At 46.7% G+C, this 16,709-nt stretch overlaps 2 protein-coding genes across 13 annotated transcripts in view; one reads left to right on the top strand and one right to left on the bottom strand.

The window, feature by feature from the left end:
- Positions 1-10,709, bottom strand: part of UBAP1 (ubiquitin associated protein 1) — a 34,151-nt gene extending 23,442 nt beyond the window's left edge. For 2 of the 10 annotated variants that reach the window (XM_038169906.2, XM_038169914.2), the window contains exon 1: positions 10,552-10,701. The gene's annotated coding sequence lies outside the window, so the exon portion shown is untranslated. Of the gene's footprint in view, positions 1-3,079; positions 3,218-6,707; positions 6,822-9,098; positions 9,218-10,551 lie in introns of all 10 variants that reach the window. The other 8 variants (XM_038169907.2, XM_072031637.1, XM_038169908.2 and 5 more) reach the window with 8 other exon arrangements.
- A 2,800-nt stretch (positions 10,710-13,509) lies between these two features.
- Positions 13,510-16,709, top strand: part of DCAF12 (DDB1 and CUL4 associated factor 12) — a 37,099-nt gene continuing 33,899 nt past the window's right edge. For 2 of the 3 annotated variants that reach the window (XM_072030811.1, XM_038170062.2), the window contains exons 1-2: positions 13,510-13,744; positions 14,398-14,652. In XM_072030811.1, coding sequence (XP_071886912.1) covers positions 13,664-13,744; positions 14,398-14,652 — 336 coding nt within the window. In that variant the 5' untranslated portion in view covers positions 13,510-13,663. Of the gene's footprint in view, positions 13,745-13,947; positions 14,050-14,397; positions 14,653-16,709 lie in introns of those variants that run through there. The other variant, XM_072030810.1, reaches the window with a different exon arrangement.

The raw sequence follows: 16,709 nt of genomic DNA, 5'->3' as shown, positions 1-16,709 counted from the left end.
GCATGTCAGTGGCACAGCTTCAGCTCTCAGTTAGCTCATTTTCTCATTAGCACGAAGTACCTGTCTTCATATCCATATTCATATCCTTCATGTCCAAACAGGGCTGAATGACAGTTAAAAAATGGTCCAGAAGGGAAATACCAGTAGTCAACACTGAATTAAGTTCTGCTCCCAGAAGTTATCTTTTAAAGATGTGCCACTGGTTTCAATTAAAAATGCAACAGGTGCATAACTGAGCATACCGAACAGGAAATAATTTTAAAGTGTGCACTTACACCTTAATTGTTTCTTGAAAAGGCTTTTTAGCTTCAGGGAAGACTGAAATTCAGTGAACATTTAGTCTTGCTCTTTAAAAACCCACAGGGACAGCAGTATTATCACCTGGTATCAAAAATAAATACTCCTGGCATATGAAAACAGCAGCAGACACCAGAACAGGCTCAGCACAGTGCTGGTGCCCACACTTCTGGATCTGAATTCAGTGGGAACAGACCACAGGAAGTCGTCTTTCGCAAGCTTGTCTAGCATAGAGAAGTAGAAATCTAGCTTTACACAGTCAAGCTGAGCTTGCCCTCAGCGACAGTGGTCAATTTAATCACAAAAATAGAATATGACAAGTCAAAGGGCTGCTTACTGTGCTGTGTATTAGAAAACTTCATTGGCCTAAGCTCCCTAAAGGGATTGTACTCCAGCCTTGAAACACAAACTTCTTCCTTGCAGTCTCCTGATTTGGAGTTCCCAAACAGCAAAGGCCACTCTATTTAGGGCTGCTTAAATGGCAATAAGGCTTAGCCTGTAGTCCAACAATAGACTACAGAGCTCAGAAAAGGAAGCCACGAGCAAGAGGCAAAGAGTGAGTACATCTGTTAAACAAGGTTCCCTCTGTGTGTGCGACTGCCACAGCTGAGCTTGCTCACAGCTAAGACATACACACGTGCAAGCAGCCCTCACTCTCGGAGAAAAAGCAGAGCAGCTACCTAAACCCTGGGACATTTTTCCAGTGATGCTCCGGTCACTGAACTCACCTTCACACACTGCTTAAGAAAGCATTTCCATACCACAGGTGTAATCTCTTCCTCTGTGCTGCACAGAATTCACCAGCTACATTCAGGAAAAAGTACCCAACACATCCCTAAGCACCATAAAATAACCTCTATCCACATGACACTCATCTAATACGGAAACAACTGGAGTTAAGGCGAGATTTAAATTTCCTCACTTAAAAAGCAACCTGGAAAGGTCTGCTTTCTCTCTAAGACAATAATTCAGTTTGCCCACTGCAGTCCCACACTTGAACAGATGAGTTTAACACTTATTGTGGGCTGGAAGCCCACACCTCACTGCGAATGCACCATCACCTTTCAGTTGTAAATATGCAGAGCAAAATCCAGAAGCCCATAATGTACTGTAAGTGACAAATGTGCAATTACAAACCTCCCAATGACAAGAGGACACAAAGACCAAACAAGAATTTCATGTTCAGCTGGAATGAAAAATGGAGAGGAACCCATAACCCCAGAAATATGCTTTCATTCGAAGCCTGAAGGACTCTGGGGCATTCACACCACCACCAACTGAACACATTTTTACAAACAATTCTCATTCACAACTTTTATCGTGAGCAAAAATCCATTTTGCCAAAATTCCCCTAAACCACCAGCACAGCCTAGTTCTTGCATGACACTTCAAAAACAGTTTTCAAGGCACCTACCACAGAGCAAAATCCATCCTAGTTTTGCAGGTGTGAGGAACAGGGCACAAAGATGAAACTGTATGCCCACAGTCATCCAGCTCAGCCAACAACAAAGCCAGAGCAGAACTTGTATTTCCTGACTCCCAAATCCACAGCTATCCCAGGAATCTCACTGCATTCTCTCTGGTTTGGTCCAGTATCTCTGATCCACCACATTCTGTACCAAATCTCCCCTATTCAGTTTTCCACCTTACTACAAAAACCTTAATGATGTTTTGGATTCGTATCATGAAACTGGATTTAGCCCAAACTTTATTTCTAAGTTGCTATTTCCAACCCATTTAAGTTTGCAGTTTGGCTGCACAACATCTCCAGTGTGGCTCAGTGGTATAAACTTTTTTTTTCCAGTCTATTAGACGTTTCTTCAGAAGCACTGCTAATGAGCACAACCCCTGAAACACTTAAGCAATGAATAACTAAACAGAAACAGATCATTTTATATGCAAAAGGCGTCTTCAGAGATGCATTAGCTCCATTTCCTCAGGACATTTTGACAGATCTGAGTCAGCTCCAGCAATCTAGCCTCACTTCTACATAACTAGGTTGGAGTAGGTTACTGGAGGAGATTGACACATGACCATCCAACAGTGGTGCCCTCAGCTTTTCTTCTCCAAACATCTTACAGACCAACAACAATACAGGACTGCTAACAACACACAGATCTATCTCTTTGGACCATCACTACCATTACAAAGCAGCAAGATATCCTGTAAAAAAAAGCGAAAAGACTTTGGGTTGATTGTTCCTCTACTGGGATGTTAGAGTTCCTCCCATCACCTGGGAATCAGCCCCAGCCTCTTCTCTAACCCTTGTCTGATTTAACACAGCTTTAGAAGATACATCCAATGCTGCCTAATGACAGAACAGACACATCATGCTCAAATTCCTGCAGTAATGTCAAATTACAGGAGAAATGTGCCTTGAAGAAGGCTTGTAATAAAACATAGACAAGCTCTCTCCCAACTTGCAGAAGAGAGACCTTTACATTACTAGGTGGAGTCAGTTCATACAGAGTACAGCCAAGTCCCTGCACTAAATACTGCCTATTTCAAGCATTTGTTTCCTTGAGGGAGTAGACAGAAGCAGAATTTCTTCCTCAGGGAAATACCATAAGACCCAAAGAATACCTCCTTACACTTCTTGCAAGTGCAATGTGCACATTCAGGTATGAAAAGGATGGTGTTAGCACGTCACAGGAGTAGATGTGTCACAGCCACTGCATCACCCAAAGTCACATTTCTGGAGTCCATCCCCAGCTCCAAAAGCAGCTTAGACCATACAGTTGCTTGTGACACTGACAGCTCCTTCACATTTGTATTCACTTACCTTCTATCTCATCATATACTTGTGGGTTCTTTAAGCTGCAGTTAAGGCTTTTCCAGTTGAAGACCATCAGTGTGAAAAGATTATGGAACACTGAGTATTGCTTTTATGTCCTCACTTGAATTTGTTAGCTTTCCCTTTCTACATAAAGAGAAATAGAACAGAGTTATTTAAAAGCAACAAGCTTTTTTACCATTTCTATTTGCACTTGCTTTGCAAAAAAATGCACATCAACAAGCCCAAGCATTCAACAGGCTGGAAATACATTATGGGCTTTTTACCAGCTATCCAAAGAACTCCAGGTAAGTTACAGACATTATGCACTAAACTCCCTTCTACAGACAAGAAAAAAGCCTCTAACTGCAGATGCTGAGAGCTGCCCTCTGTCAAGACACCAATTCGCATCTAGCAGATGCTCTTTTAGAGACCATTCACTGGCGTAAAGTAATTGCATTTTGTATCCCACCATTTCTTAGCACTTCTGAGCCAGACATTTTTGCTAGTTTTGCTGTAGCATGAGATTCTCTATCAGTTGCAGGAATCCTGAAACATCTCCCCTCACTCCAAAGTCTGATAGTTACTCCTATCAAATGGCAACAAGAATATTGGCTGATTAAAACTTGATACAGAATCTTCTTCCCTAAACTTCCCCAAGATTGTTTTTGTGGGGGACTTCAACTTGCCAGACATATCCTGAAAGCACAACACAGCCCAGAGAAAACAGTCTAGGAGGTTTCTGGAGAGTGATTAACTATTTCTAGAGAGCGAGATAACTTCCTGATGCAGCTGGTTAGCAAGCCTACCTGGGGAGGTGCCCCGCTAGACCCTTTGTTCACAAACAGAGAAGGATTGGTGGGAGATGTGGTCGGGAGCTGTCTTGGGCAGAGTGACCAAGAAATGGCGGAGTTCTCCATTCTTGGGGAAGTCAGGAGGGGGACTGGTAAAACTGCAGTCTTGTATAGGGCCGACTTTGAGCTGTTCAGGACACTGGTTGGCAGAGTCCCTTGGGAGGCGGTTCTGAAGGGCAGAGGAGTCCAGGAAGGCTGGGAGCTCTTCAAGAGGGAAATCTTAAAGGCTCAGGAGCAGTCTGTCCCCACGTGCCCACAGACGAGCCAGCAGGGAAGACCGACATGAACAGAGTTGTGGCTTGAGCTTAGGAGAAAAAAGAGGGTTTATAATCTTTGGAAAAGAGGGTGGGCCACTCAGGAGGACTATAAGGATGTTGCGAGGCTATGCAGGGACAAAATTAGAAAGGCCAAAGCTCATCTGGAGCTCAATCTGTCTACTGCCATTAAAGATAACAAAAAATGTTTTGATAAATACATCAACACAAAAAGGAGGACTAAGGAGAATCTCCATCTTTTACTGGATGCAGGGAGAAACAAAGTTACAAGAGATGAGTAAAAGGCTGAGGTGCTTAATGCCTTCTTTGACTCAATCTTTAGCAGCAAAACCAGTTGCTCTCTGGATACCCAGTACCCTGAGCTGGTGGAAGGGGATGGGGAGCAGAATGTGGCCCTCATAATCCATGAGGAAATGGTTGGCAACCTGCTACAGCACTCAGATGTGCGCAAGTTGATGGGGCCGGATGGGATCCACCTGAGGATACTGAGAGAACTGGCAGAGGAGCTGGCCAAGCCACTATCCATCATTTATCAACAGCCCGGGCTACCAGGGGAGGTCCCAGTCGACTGGCAGCTAGCAAAAGTGACGCCCAGCTACAAGAAGGGCTGGAGGGCAGACCTGGGAAACTACAGGCCTGTCAGTTTGACCTCAGTGCCAGGGAAGCTCATGGAGCAGATTGTCTTGAGAGTCATCACGCGGCACTCGCAGGGTAACCAGTCATTCTTTGTCAATGATCTGGATGAGGGCATTGAGTGCACCCTCAGTAAGTTTGCAAATGACACCAAGCTAGGTGCGTGTGTCGATCTGCTCGAGGGTAGGAAGGCTCTGCAGGAGGATCTGGACAGGCTGCACCGATGGGCTGAGGCCAACTGCATGAAGTTTAACAAGGCCAAGTGTCGGGTCCTGCACCAGGGGCGCAATAACCCCAAGCAGAGCTACAGGCTGGGAGAGGAGTGGTTGGAGAGCTGCCAGGCAGAGAAGGACCTGGGAGTGATGGTGGACAGTCGGCTGAATATGAGCCAGCAGTGTGCTCAGGTGGCCAAGAAGGCCAACGGCATCCTGGCTTGTATCAGAAACAGTGTGACCAGCAGGGCTAGGGAGGTGATCGTCCCCCCGTACTCGGCTCTGGTGAGGCCGCACCTTGAGTACTGTGTTCAGTTTTGGGCCCCTCGCCACAAGAAGGACATCGAGGTGTTCAAGAGAGTCCAAAGAAGGGCGACAAAGCTGGTGAGGGGCCTGGAGAACAAGTCCTACGAGGAGCGGCTGAGGGAGCTGGGCTTGTTCAGCCTGGAGAAGAGGAGGCTCAGGGGCGACCTTATCGCTCTTTACAGATACCTTAAAGGAGGCTGTAGTGAGGTGGGGGTTGGCCTGTTCTCCCACGTGCCTGGTGACAGGATGAGGGGGAATGGGCTAAAGTTGGGCCAGGGGAGATTTAGGTTGGATGCTAGGAAGAACTTCTTTACCGAAAGGCTTGTTAGACATTGGAACCAGGGAGGTGGTGGAATCACCATCCCTGGAAGTCTTTAAAAGACATTTAGATGTAGAGCTTAGGGATATGGTTTAGTGGGGACTGTTAGCGTTAGGTCAGAGGTTAGACTCGGTGATCTTGAGGTCTCTTCCAACCTAGACAGCTCTGTGATTCTGTGAAACATTTTCTTCAAATTATTCCTCCGGATATTATCTTGAGGATTATCTAGAATGTGACTCTTCAAATAGTTAAGTGCTTAGTTGCAAAAGTAATTGCAGGTATATAGCCCTGACAGTCTATGACCACTGACAGAATTACAGCTTGATTAATAACTAATCTTGGTTTATTAGGAACTCACCGATTTCATAAGCATATAATAAGTACAGAAATCTACTCCCCAAAATATTTATGGCTCATGACTCCTCCTAAAGTGCAGGGTGATTCTGAATTACTTTTCCATCCATTTTTGTTCATAAAACTCCAACTTGACTTGAGATACATCAACGCCCTTCCTCAGAAAGGACCTTAAGGTACTTTCTGAAAATCACTTTTAAAAAAATACACACCATTATGAACACAGAAAGCAAAATTAAAGTCAATATATATACGTATATTTTTTAAAGGAGTCAGACTGGCAAACTGCTTGTAGTGACCTAATAATTATGAGATTAAGAACACACGCTTTTCTCAGATTGTGTTACAGCATAAAGCTCTTCTATCCTTTTTCACCCTGAAGTTTTATTCCAGATAATTGATTTTACATATATAAATACCTTCCCCTACAAGTACCTCCTATATTTCTATTTCAAAGTATTATAGGTTACTGTGCAAGGACACCACATGACAGTATTAGTCACTAGGGTGGAACCCAGGATAGCTTTGCTGTATTAGATAAGGAAACACATATCCTTTAAAAACTACTTCACAGGGCATTTACAAACTCAGAACCTCATTTTATTCTAGAGCCCAGAGCTGATGAAGCAAATGAAATTCAACATAAAATCACATCTCGATGTCTACAATAAGCACAGCACTTACGCTTGACGCAGCACAACTGGCAACACACAGACTCTCAGAAACCCAACCTCCAAAGCTCAGGGAATAAATCTCACCAGTCATGACTTCATCTGCAGCTACCCTAGAGATGACAAACTGTACAAGCACAAGTACAAACATTAGGAAAGGGCTTAAGTCAACTCTTTCACATGATCTAGTAGATAGCCGTGATGAACATTGACCTCCAGCAACACAGACCAGACTAACTGGGAGCTCACGACTAGCAGAATCATTTACTCTATTACTAGTTTCCATAATATCAACCACCATTGGCTAAGTAGCCTAAGTAATCCTTGAGAGTAGCTTAGTACATACACATAAGACCATCTTCCAGCTGAAAAATGGACTGCTTCTTGAATAAGACTCCTGCTCTGTGATTTGCCCAGGTGAAATGTTACACCTGTCAGTGTTTCTGACACAATGCAGCTCAGAGAATTACAGGCTAAGAACTTCCATTTGAACTCTGCTGGTTAGATGGAAACTGTGATGTTGCTCAAGCAACATGGTATTTTGAACTTACCTTCTCTCCCTCTTCGAGAATACTGAAACTTAAGTCAAAGGAATGATATGCTGTTCCTTCTTTGACATACTTCAGGGTTTCAAGTAAGCACACTGCAAGCTTAAAGGAAGCTGGAAAGAGCTTTTAGCCTTTTGAATACAAAACACAACTAAGTCTGGATGTAGAAACTGTTCTTTCAAAATTCTCAAGTACAGGAAAGAGTATTTCTTAACATTTAAGAGAATGCTTTGCTCATGCAAGCAAAGATTTGGAATAACTCTGATCGTTTAAGAGATTAAGAGTGAAAAACAGCATTGCTCAGATTCTTCTAGAAGATCTCAATCAAGACTACACTGGCTGCAAAAGGTCGTCAGGGACACAGAAACCGAGCTTATTGAAACCAAGTCATAAGGTCAATGCATTTAGCAATGCACTAGCATACCAGAGAGGATTACCCACCTAGGCAGTTAACACAGAAAAACTGTGAGCTCAGGCTTGTATCGACCAGCTGCAATCCCAGTGATTGATCGCAGAGCAGTACACGCTACAAGATCATTAGCAATGCCTTCCTTGTTATCAGAGCAAGCAGACATCGCAGGGAGGACAGCTCAACCTATGAGACCTACTTTTTCAAACAAGAAGAATATTTATAGTTTGTAAACAACCCTTTTCCTCTAATCAACAATTTTCAGAAACATCTTCCAGAATTTTTCAGTTACAGCTCTGCTAGACCTCCTTCACACCATCATTGATTTGTGTTACAGCGATCAATTTTAATAGACGGTAATGCCTTTCAGTAAAGATCCTTTAGGGAAAGATCCCGTAGCTTCAGCCCTGGAATTTATGGCAGAAGAGACTGACACTGATCTTGTTAGAATCATAATGCCAGAAGAGTCTGGACAGAAGCTCCTGTCTAATAAGTACAGCTAAATTTCTCACAAATCAGTTTATCAGAACATTCAAAGAACGGGAACAAGGTGATGACAAAGGCTCATGATATAGTGACTGGCTATTTTCAAGAATATGTGTGTCTTTAATTATCAATTCCTAAAGTTTGTGGGAGCAACACAACACAGTAAATGTATAGAATTAAAACCAGGAGTACGAGTAAGATGACACCTGCTGCAGCATTATAGCACTTGTACCACCAGCAAAACAGCTCTGGCTGCCGGTGCGACAGCATTAGATGGGATTGTCTCCTGGAATGGTCCAGAAACCTAACTCCTGTTCTGCACGTGAACAAAGCAGATGGAGCAATTCTGCATGTTTTTTTTTTTTTTTTTTAATATAATTTTTAATCCTTAAGATTTTTGCTAGCCATCAACATAAACTAAAAAAATTAATTTCCCAGCTAAATAGCTGGGCAATATACTCTCTAAAATATTCTAAAAATTGAAGTTCAATTCACTAAAGATAAACTAATATTTATTTCTTAATCGTTCATATATCTTATACCTAAGACTTCTTAGTTTTCACTTCAAAGTTCCAGAGAATTTCATTTCAGCTTTCGTGTGACTTATCTTGAGTCTTTGCTCTTAGTCTAAACAACTTCTTTCCAGATTCCTTTCTTCCACAGTACACTCACAGGAAAAACGAGTATCAAGGTTGCAAGCCAGACCCAGCAGATTACAGGAGAAAGATGACTTTCAGTTTTGTTTGAGACCAAATCCTCAAGCCAACAAAAACAAAGTTGAAAGACTATGTTTTCCTTCCCCCATCCTGAGAATTAAGATTTTGCCTAAAAGGTTTAAGTCACCCAATTGCAAGGGTGTCCTAAAGTCCCACCATCACTTGCAAAGTACACCTCTGTGTAGAGAAAACTGAAGTCATTAGGCAGCAGCACCACTGCTGTTGTGCAGAGCACAGATACTCACCTAACACCGCACTGCACAAGGCCTGGCATACATCAGCCCAGCTCTACTGAGCAGCTACCACACACACCTTCTCAGCCCTGTTCCCTTCCCTGTGGCAGCACTGTGCAAGTAGCTCTGGTCTGTAGGGAGAAAAGAGAGGACACAGACGAAAATGTTTCCCCTCCTGAAAAAAACGTCATCGCAACTCAGAGATGCCAGATCTGCAGGGTCAGCCCTAGGAAGGGAGCTGCTGCAGGAGTGCCAGCACTAGGACAGAAAGTCCCACAATCCACGGATGACCGGGGCAGGAAGGAGAGGAAGAAGTCTGGCTGACTGTAGAACCGCCTCTTCTTCGTTTTCCTTAATGCCCTTCATCACAAGTTGGAGCAAGATTCCTCCCCAGTAAATTCCCACAAAAGCCTCTTGACCACTTAGCAGTTTCTGAGATGTTGCTGCTTTCTGTTGTTAGCACAAAGTTACATCACCAGTCACAACGGAGCTGTTCTGTAACCTGACAATACTTGTCATTTAGGAACATCCACCTCAAAGTACATATACTTGACATCAATACATTTTTACTGAGTCCCGGACAACAGCTACAGCAGTCGTACAGCCAAGAGCCGAAGTCCACCTACGTAGCTCTGCTCTGATAAGACAATAATCATAAGAATTCTGCTAGACTTCATTTTTTTAAATCCTGTCTTGACTTTTTAAATAATGTGAAGAATAAAAACACTTGACAAAGTGATGACTCATTTCCACCCATTATAATTTCTTTTACTTCTTTAAAAAAAAAAATCCTCACTTCCCCTTAACGTGGCAGATTTGGGGCTATCAAATATCAGAAAGACACCCTTTGAATTATATTAAATACTTCCATAGCAGCGTTAACTGTTTTACTCCTACTGAGCTAGCAGAACAGAGGCTGCTAGAAGTTAAAAGCTACAAAAATAAAGTATTCCTGCACCACACACATCCATAGTACATCAAATGCAGAAGATGCGATCCTCTTGTAAATATGAAAGGAGAAGAGTTAAGTAGAAAAGAGGTAGAAATAAGCGATAAGCATAAAGAGATGCAGAGAGCTACCACGGAGCGAAGACGACTGCGGCTCTCCAGCGCACAACGCCTCGAGATAACACTGCGAATACAAAGCCAGGAGGGGGAGAGGGACGAGGAAGCCACGCACCCGACCCCCAGCCCCAAAAACACAGAACCTGGCGGCTCCCCAGCGGGGATCTGTGAGCTGGGGGAAGGAAGAGCGCTGTTATTCGCCGGGATCCGGGAGCTCCCCAGGCGGGCACAGCCCCGGGGCCCAGCACACGGAACCCACCCCCCACCCCCCCAGACTCCCCCCTTAGACCCCTCTCAGGCCCCCGGGGCCTCCCCTCGGCTGCTGAATCACAGCGGGGCCGCCGGGCCCACCCCCCCTCAAGGCCCATAAGGACACCGGATCCCCCTCCCGGAGCCTTACCCGTTACCTCGCGGCCCACAGCCGGCACCCGCGGCCGCTCCCCGCCGCCCTGTGCCTCTAGGCCAGCCGCGCCCCGCCGCCACCGCCAGCCCCGCCGCCGGGCGCCGCCATCTTGTCCGCCTCCTCCTCCTCCTCCTCCTCCTCCTCACCCCGGCGACGTGCTGACGTCACGCCGCACGCTCACCTGCCCCCTCCCTCCCTCCCAACTCACCGCCCAATCGGGTGGGGCTCGCCGGTGACGTCATGGGCGGGGAGGGAGAGGGAGGGAGGAGGCAAAATGGCGGCGGGGGGGGGAAAGGGGTGGGAGGTCCCCAGGAGGATGGAGGGGGGGGTGTTGTGGCTGGAGGCACGGCAAAAGGCACATGTAAAAAAAGGCACATGTAACAAAAAGCACATCCACCGCGAGTTTAATAAAGGAATGTGTAAACGCAAACTGCCCCCGCTGCCCCCTGCTTGCCCTGAAATGAGGAAGTTTGGTGACATAAGGGGGCCCTTCCAAGCACCCCGATCCGCTGAGGCACCTGCTGACTGAAAGGGTGGCAGCAAGCGGGGTGTGGGGCAGAGCTGTGCAAAGATGAGCTGACGGCAGATGTGAGCCCCTCTGGCGCATGGTGGACGTGGAGGAGCACGCAGAGGGCGTGCTCGGTGCTTGTGAGCTGTTCCGTGCCTCAGCACCCTCTGAAATCCCTCACCCAGAGGGTGGTGAGGCCCTGGCCCAGGCTGCCCAGAGGAGCTGTGGCTGCCCCATCCCTGGCAGTGCTCAAGGCCAGGCTGGATGGGGCTTTGGGCAGCCTGGGCAGGGGGGAGGTGTCCCTGCCCATGGCAGGGGGGTTGGAAGTAAATAATCTTTAATGTCCCTTGCAACCCAAACCATCCTGTGATTCTATGATTTTCCCACATAAGAGACTAAAGTATAAATTGTGCATGTTACAGTCACAGTTAACACTCTTGCAGGCTGTCTCCAAAGGGATGCACATGAAAACAAACCCATGCGTTCTGCCGTTCAAGCTACCAGAGTACCCTTCCCGTGTCCCTCCAGCACAGTGTGGTCATCCTACTCCACTCTTACCCTCAGGACTAGGATATAAAGGCTGCCTTTTGTTTCTCACCAGCAGCACGGGCATGGCCTGCCAAAAAGATTCCTGTCCCTGCCCTCTAGGTATTGCCCAGCAAGCTACATTTGCTCAAAAATAAACAGCCTGTGCCTCTTGTATGCTTAAATTAACACCATTGTATTATAGCATATCCATTCCTGTTTTATAGCATATCCATTCCACGTAAAATAAAAATGCATATTTGGGACTTCTGATAGATTTATCAGAACTTTAAGGATGTACTTAATCTGTATCAGGAAGCAGATTGTTCTTTCCACTTCTTAGAAGACAAACACTGTCAAGGTCCTCCAGCTTAGTCTAGCAATAGAATCAAAAGCCAAAAGCGAAGAAAAACACACGCAAAGACACTGGATTGTCGGATAAAGTGCAACAGCTATCTTTATTTACAGGATCCCAAAGGACAAATATATATGAGATTGTAAATATCTGACCTCCTTCTCTTTCAATACATGTGTAATTTGTCTTTGAGCTCTAGTCTTGAACAGATGGATGGAGATGCCGCTGAAGTTAGACAATTTACAACACAAATTCCTGCTTTTCTTCTCATCTCTGTGACTGTCTCATCTTGGTGTTAAGGCATTTGAAGTCTACAGCATGAAAGCATGTTTTGGTATGCCCACCTGTAAAAACAGAAGATTGATGACCTATTTTCCAGGATGGTTAAAGTATCTTCAAATCTGAAGTGAGCACTGATGTGCACTTGTTATCTAGGAAATGACAGGTTGACATGGAAAAAGCTGCTCACTTCACGCTCCCACAGCCACATGGATGTCGCTTGGGGTGATGTGCAGAACACGGTGCTCTGCAGATATGCCCACGGGCAGCGCGATGTGCCAGCCCACGTGGCAGGTGCTGCATCCCTACTATGTGGCATGTGTTGTTCCTTGCTCTGGTGAAAAAACAGGGATGTAGGGGAGTCAAAGCACAGCTGCTGTTGTGAGGCAGACTGACCTGACAGGACCCGAGTGGCTGAGGGAACTGGGGTTGTTTAGTCTGGAGAAGAGGAGGCTCAGAGCAGACCAGCTTCTGCTCACAGATAACTAGTGATAGGACTAGAGGGAATGGCCTCCATTTGCACCAGGGGAGGCTCAGCTTGGAAATGAGGAGACATTTCTTCTCAGAAGGAGCGGTCAGGCACTGGGATGGGTTGCCCAGGGAGGTGGTGGGGTCACTGTCCCTGGGGGTGTTCAAGGAAAGGTTGGACGCGGTGCTTGGAGACAGGGTTCAGTGGGTGACAGTGCTGGTAGGGGGACGGTTGGAGCAGATGATCCTGGAGGTATTTTTCCAACCTTAATGATTCTGTGATTCTATGATTTTTAAGCATTAGGCTCTTTGGCTGGGCTGAGCACAGGGAGGCACCACATTGGCATGGAGGAACCCCAGAAGGCGTCATGGCAAGGGATAGCTGCAACGCAGGAGGAAAAGGGAGAACAAGAGGATGCCAGAGACTGATGGAGAGCTGCGAGGGGGTGACAGAGCAGAGCGTGTGGGAGCACTTGGTGCAGCTTCGGGCAGCGCCCCTGGGGAGAAATGGCAACCCCAGCTGCATGGTGACAGCAGAGGTGACAAGGCACTGAGGTAGTTTGACTCCCCGGGACCGGGAATTTCAGGTTCTGAGCCAGGACAAGAGACAACTCGTGCTTCTGCGGGGAACAGACACCGAGGGACACCCGGACCCGAGCAGGGGGTCCCGGGGCCGCCCCCCCCAACAACAACAACCACCGCGGGGGGGCGCCGCTCCCCCCCCCGACGGCGCGCGTTGCCTAGCAACGCCGGGCGGGCGGGGGCCGGTGGGGGGCGGTGCTAGGAAACCGGGGGGGGGGCCGTGAAGCGTCGCCGCGATTTGTCGCAAAGAGGTCGGGGGCAATGTCGTGAGGCGCGGCCCGGCCCGGCTCGGCTCGGCTCCCTCACGTCTATGCCCCCAGCCCTGGCGGCCGCCTGCTCCATGTGGGGCCCGGGCCGGGCTCTCGGCTTCTCTCGTTCCCTTTCCTTCTACTATGGCCCGGAAAACAGTTAGCAGGAAGCGGAAAGCGGCGGCGGCGACCGCCGCGGGGCCTGGGGGGCTCCATGGGGAGCAGGTAGGCCCGGGGGGGGGGGGAGGGGGGGGCGGTGTGAGGCGATGGGGACACGGGGGGGGGGAAGGGGGAGGCCCTGAGGGGGGAGGGAGGGCCCTGAGGGGGGTGTCCTGGGTCTGGGCCCCCCCCAGCTTTGGGTTCAGCCCCTTTCCTATGGGTTCTGCCCCCCCCCCCCTTAGGGTTCTGCCCCCCCTCCCCGGTTCCCGTTGGGTGCCGCCGTTCGTCCCGTAACCGCCGCCCGCAGCCCCGCAGCCATGCACCGGGCCGACCCCAAGGCCGGCCGCAGGAGGCACACGGCCCCCACCCCGGTCGGTCCCCAGCTTTTCATCCCCTTTCTCCCCTCCTGTGTCCCCAAAACCGTGGGGGTGGTTGGGGGCAGCCCTCGCCTGTTTAAAATGTGTTTGTTTGTTTGTTTTTCCTCTTTTCTCCTGTTTTTGTAAGCAGGGGTGTTGGTGGAGCAGCGTGGAGCAATTGGGGTATCGCTGAGGTGTTGCTTCCATGGCAAATATTTGTTTAATTCTATAATCTTAGTGAGGCCGGCAGTGCCGAGCTCGTCGGGTGTGGTATTCGGTAGGGCAGCCAGACGGACTTCAGTGTGTTGGATTTACAAGGGCGTTGCTTTAAGTTCCTCTAACTTCCGCGTTTATTTTTCGCAGTATGGGTGGGATCACTCGGTTCACAAAAGGAAAAGGCTCCCCCCGGTGAAGCGGTCCCTGGTGTACTACCTGAAAGGTAGAGAGGTGCGGATGCAGAATGAGTCCAGCTACCACCGCTTGTTGCATGGATACGCAGCCCAGCAGCTTCCCAGCCTCCTCAAGGAGAGAGAGTTTCACCTTGGAACCCTTAATAAAGTGTTTGCTTCCCAGTGGCTGAACCACCGACAAGTGGTGTGCGGGACAAAATGCAACACAGTAAGTGCCACCTCTCTCTCTCCTCTTTCACTTGCTTGTTATTTCTCCCTCTCCCCTTTCTCTGTAATCCAAGCGTGTGGGCTGCCAAGGAAAACGTTAGGAAGTAATTACAGACAGAGTCAAAATCATACATGATGATTTTTCAATGAACGTATTATTTAGCTGTGGACTATTCTCATTGGAAAATGTGGTTCTGCACAGGTGGTTGTGGACCAATCCATGAGGCTTGTGCCTGTGCTCAGCATCTCTAATCTGCACAGAGCAATTGACTTTTTCTGGGGATGAGGTGCAACAGGGAGGTTGAATCTTTCTTTTTACCTTGCAAGTAGGGAGTTAGTGACTGTCCCTGTGATTTCTCAATGATAATGTCTGAAAGAATTTACTAAAAATTCTTTTTTTTTTTTTTTTTCTTATTCATCCTCAGTCAGTTTGGTTTTATGTGGTGTTCTGTCCTAGTGTTCAGGTAACTCATCTAGTTCATGTACTGTTACATCGTTTTACAGATACTGAAATCACAGGGTCTTAAACTAAAGTTTTGGATCTGAAAAGTTATAGGGGAATATTAAAATAGTGTCTTATGTGATTAGTAAATGGAGGAGATTATACAAACAGGTAAATCTTTTCTCCTGGAGCTGGTGGTCTGGCCTCACTGGCCACTGCTGCAAGTTTGCATATTTAGTTCTGATTGAATTAGTGCAAAATTCGGAATTTGTTCTTCACAGGTTGGTTAGTCCTGCTGAAATGAGCCGAGTGTTGCAAGGAACGTATAGATCCAGCAGCTTATAGTCCTCAAAGTATGTGAGTCAATGGGATTGCTTCTTTGCTTTCATGACTTCTGAGCAGAAGCTGTGCTCTGCGGTCTGACTTGCAAGGGAAACAGATCTTTTATTTATTTATTTATTTAAAGTGTTCTACAGTTATTCATACTTGCACAGCAGGAGTCTTTCATGTAGCAACTTTAAGAAGCAAGGCCTAGCTGTATAAACAAAACAGCCTTATAATAGGAATCTAGCAAAGTAGAATCTGTCTGCCTTCTTTCTCCACACATGCTTATCACCTCCGCCGGTCAGCAGCCAGCACTCTTTGTGGAACAGCTTCCAGGAGGCAAACTCCTGCTGGAACACCAGCTCTCAAAATCCTGCTTGCCCAAGCGAGATCACTGCGGGCTTTGTAGTGCCGCAGCAGTTTTGCTGTGTCCTGTAACTTACCTCGTTCCACAGCAGCAGTGGTGAAGATAAATGGGCAAGTGTGTTGTTAACGCAACCTTGCAGAAATTGTTGGTGGCCAAACAATCAGGGAACTGAAGAGGGATTCAAGCACATTGTTGTTAGCTCTGCATACGCTGCAGGAGGTACATGCTTCTGCAGCTAGGCTTACGTTACAGATGGACATTGTGTTTTGTTAGGCGAAACGTACTGATGGCAAAAACCAACGTTATGGTGTAAAATATATAAAATAGGAATGCTGTAGTAGCTTTAGCTCGCTTTCTTTGCGCTCACATTTGAGTAGAGAGTTGAACAACGAACGTTTTAATTGCAAGGTTTTCTCTCTTATCTCCTGAGCAAGCAATTGTGGCATTTAAATTGGGAGTGAATCTAAAACAACTTGTCTAACTTTAATGGAGTTCACTGCACTGGTGTTGCATGTAATTAAAGTTAATGCAACAGAAAATTATAAACCAAAGCAATTGCTTTAATCCAAGCTTAAACATGGCACGGGGAGCTTTTAGCAGTTCATTTGTAGATTGCCTTTGGCTATGCTGTGCCAGAAGTATTCACTATTTTTAATAACAAAACAAAAACATGCTCTCATCATAAGAGAAGGAGCTTTGCTTTTAGTCATCTCACAGTACTGGTCACCATAAGTGTTGAAGAGAATATGGAGCTCTCAGTCAGTAGTTCACTTTTAATGAGTGTTGAAACTTGTTGCATTATTTTTGGCAACTTTTTATCCTAAAAAATATCCCTGGGTATGCTTCTGTATATAAAATAACTTTATTGTCTCTAGTAAATCATGCTGTTTGCAGTTGGACAGTTGTAATTAAAATATTTGAGTTT

This window comes from Anas platyrhynchos, chromosome Z (assembly GCF_047663525.1).
Source record: "Anas platyrhynchos isolate ZD024472 breed Pekin duck chromosome Z, IASCAAS_PekinDuck_T2T, whole genome shotgun sequence".
Taxonomy (NCBI): Eukaryota; Metazoa; Chordata; class Aves; order Anseriformes; family Anatidae; genus Anas; species Anas platyrhynchos.
Note: the sequence above shows the minus strand (reverse complement) of the source record. Positions and strands in the feature narration are given on the sequence as shown.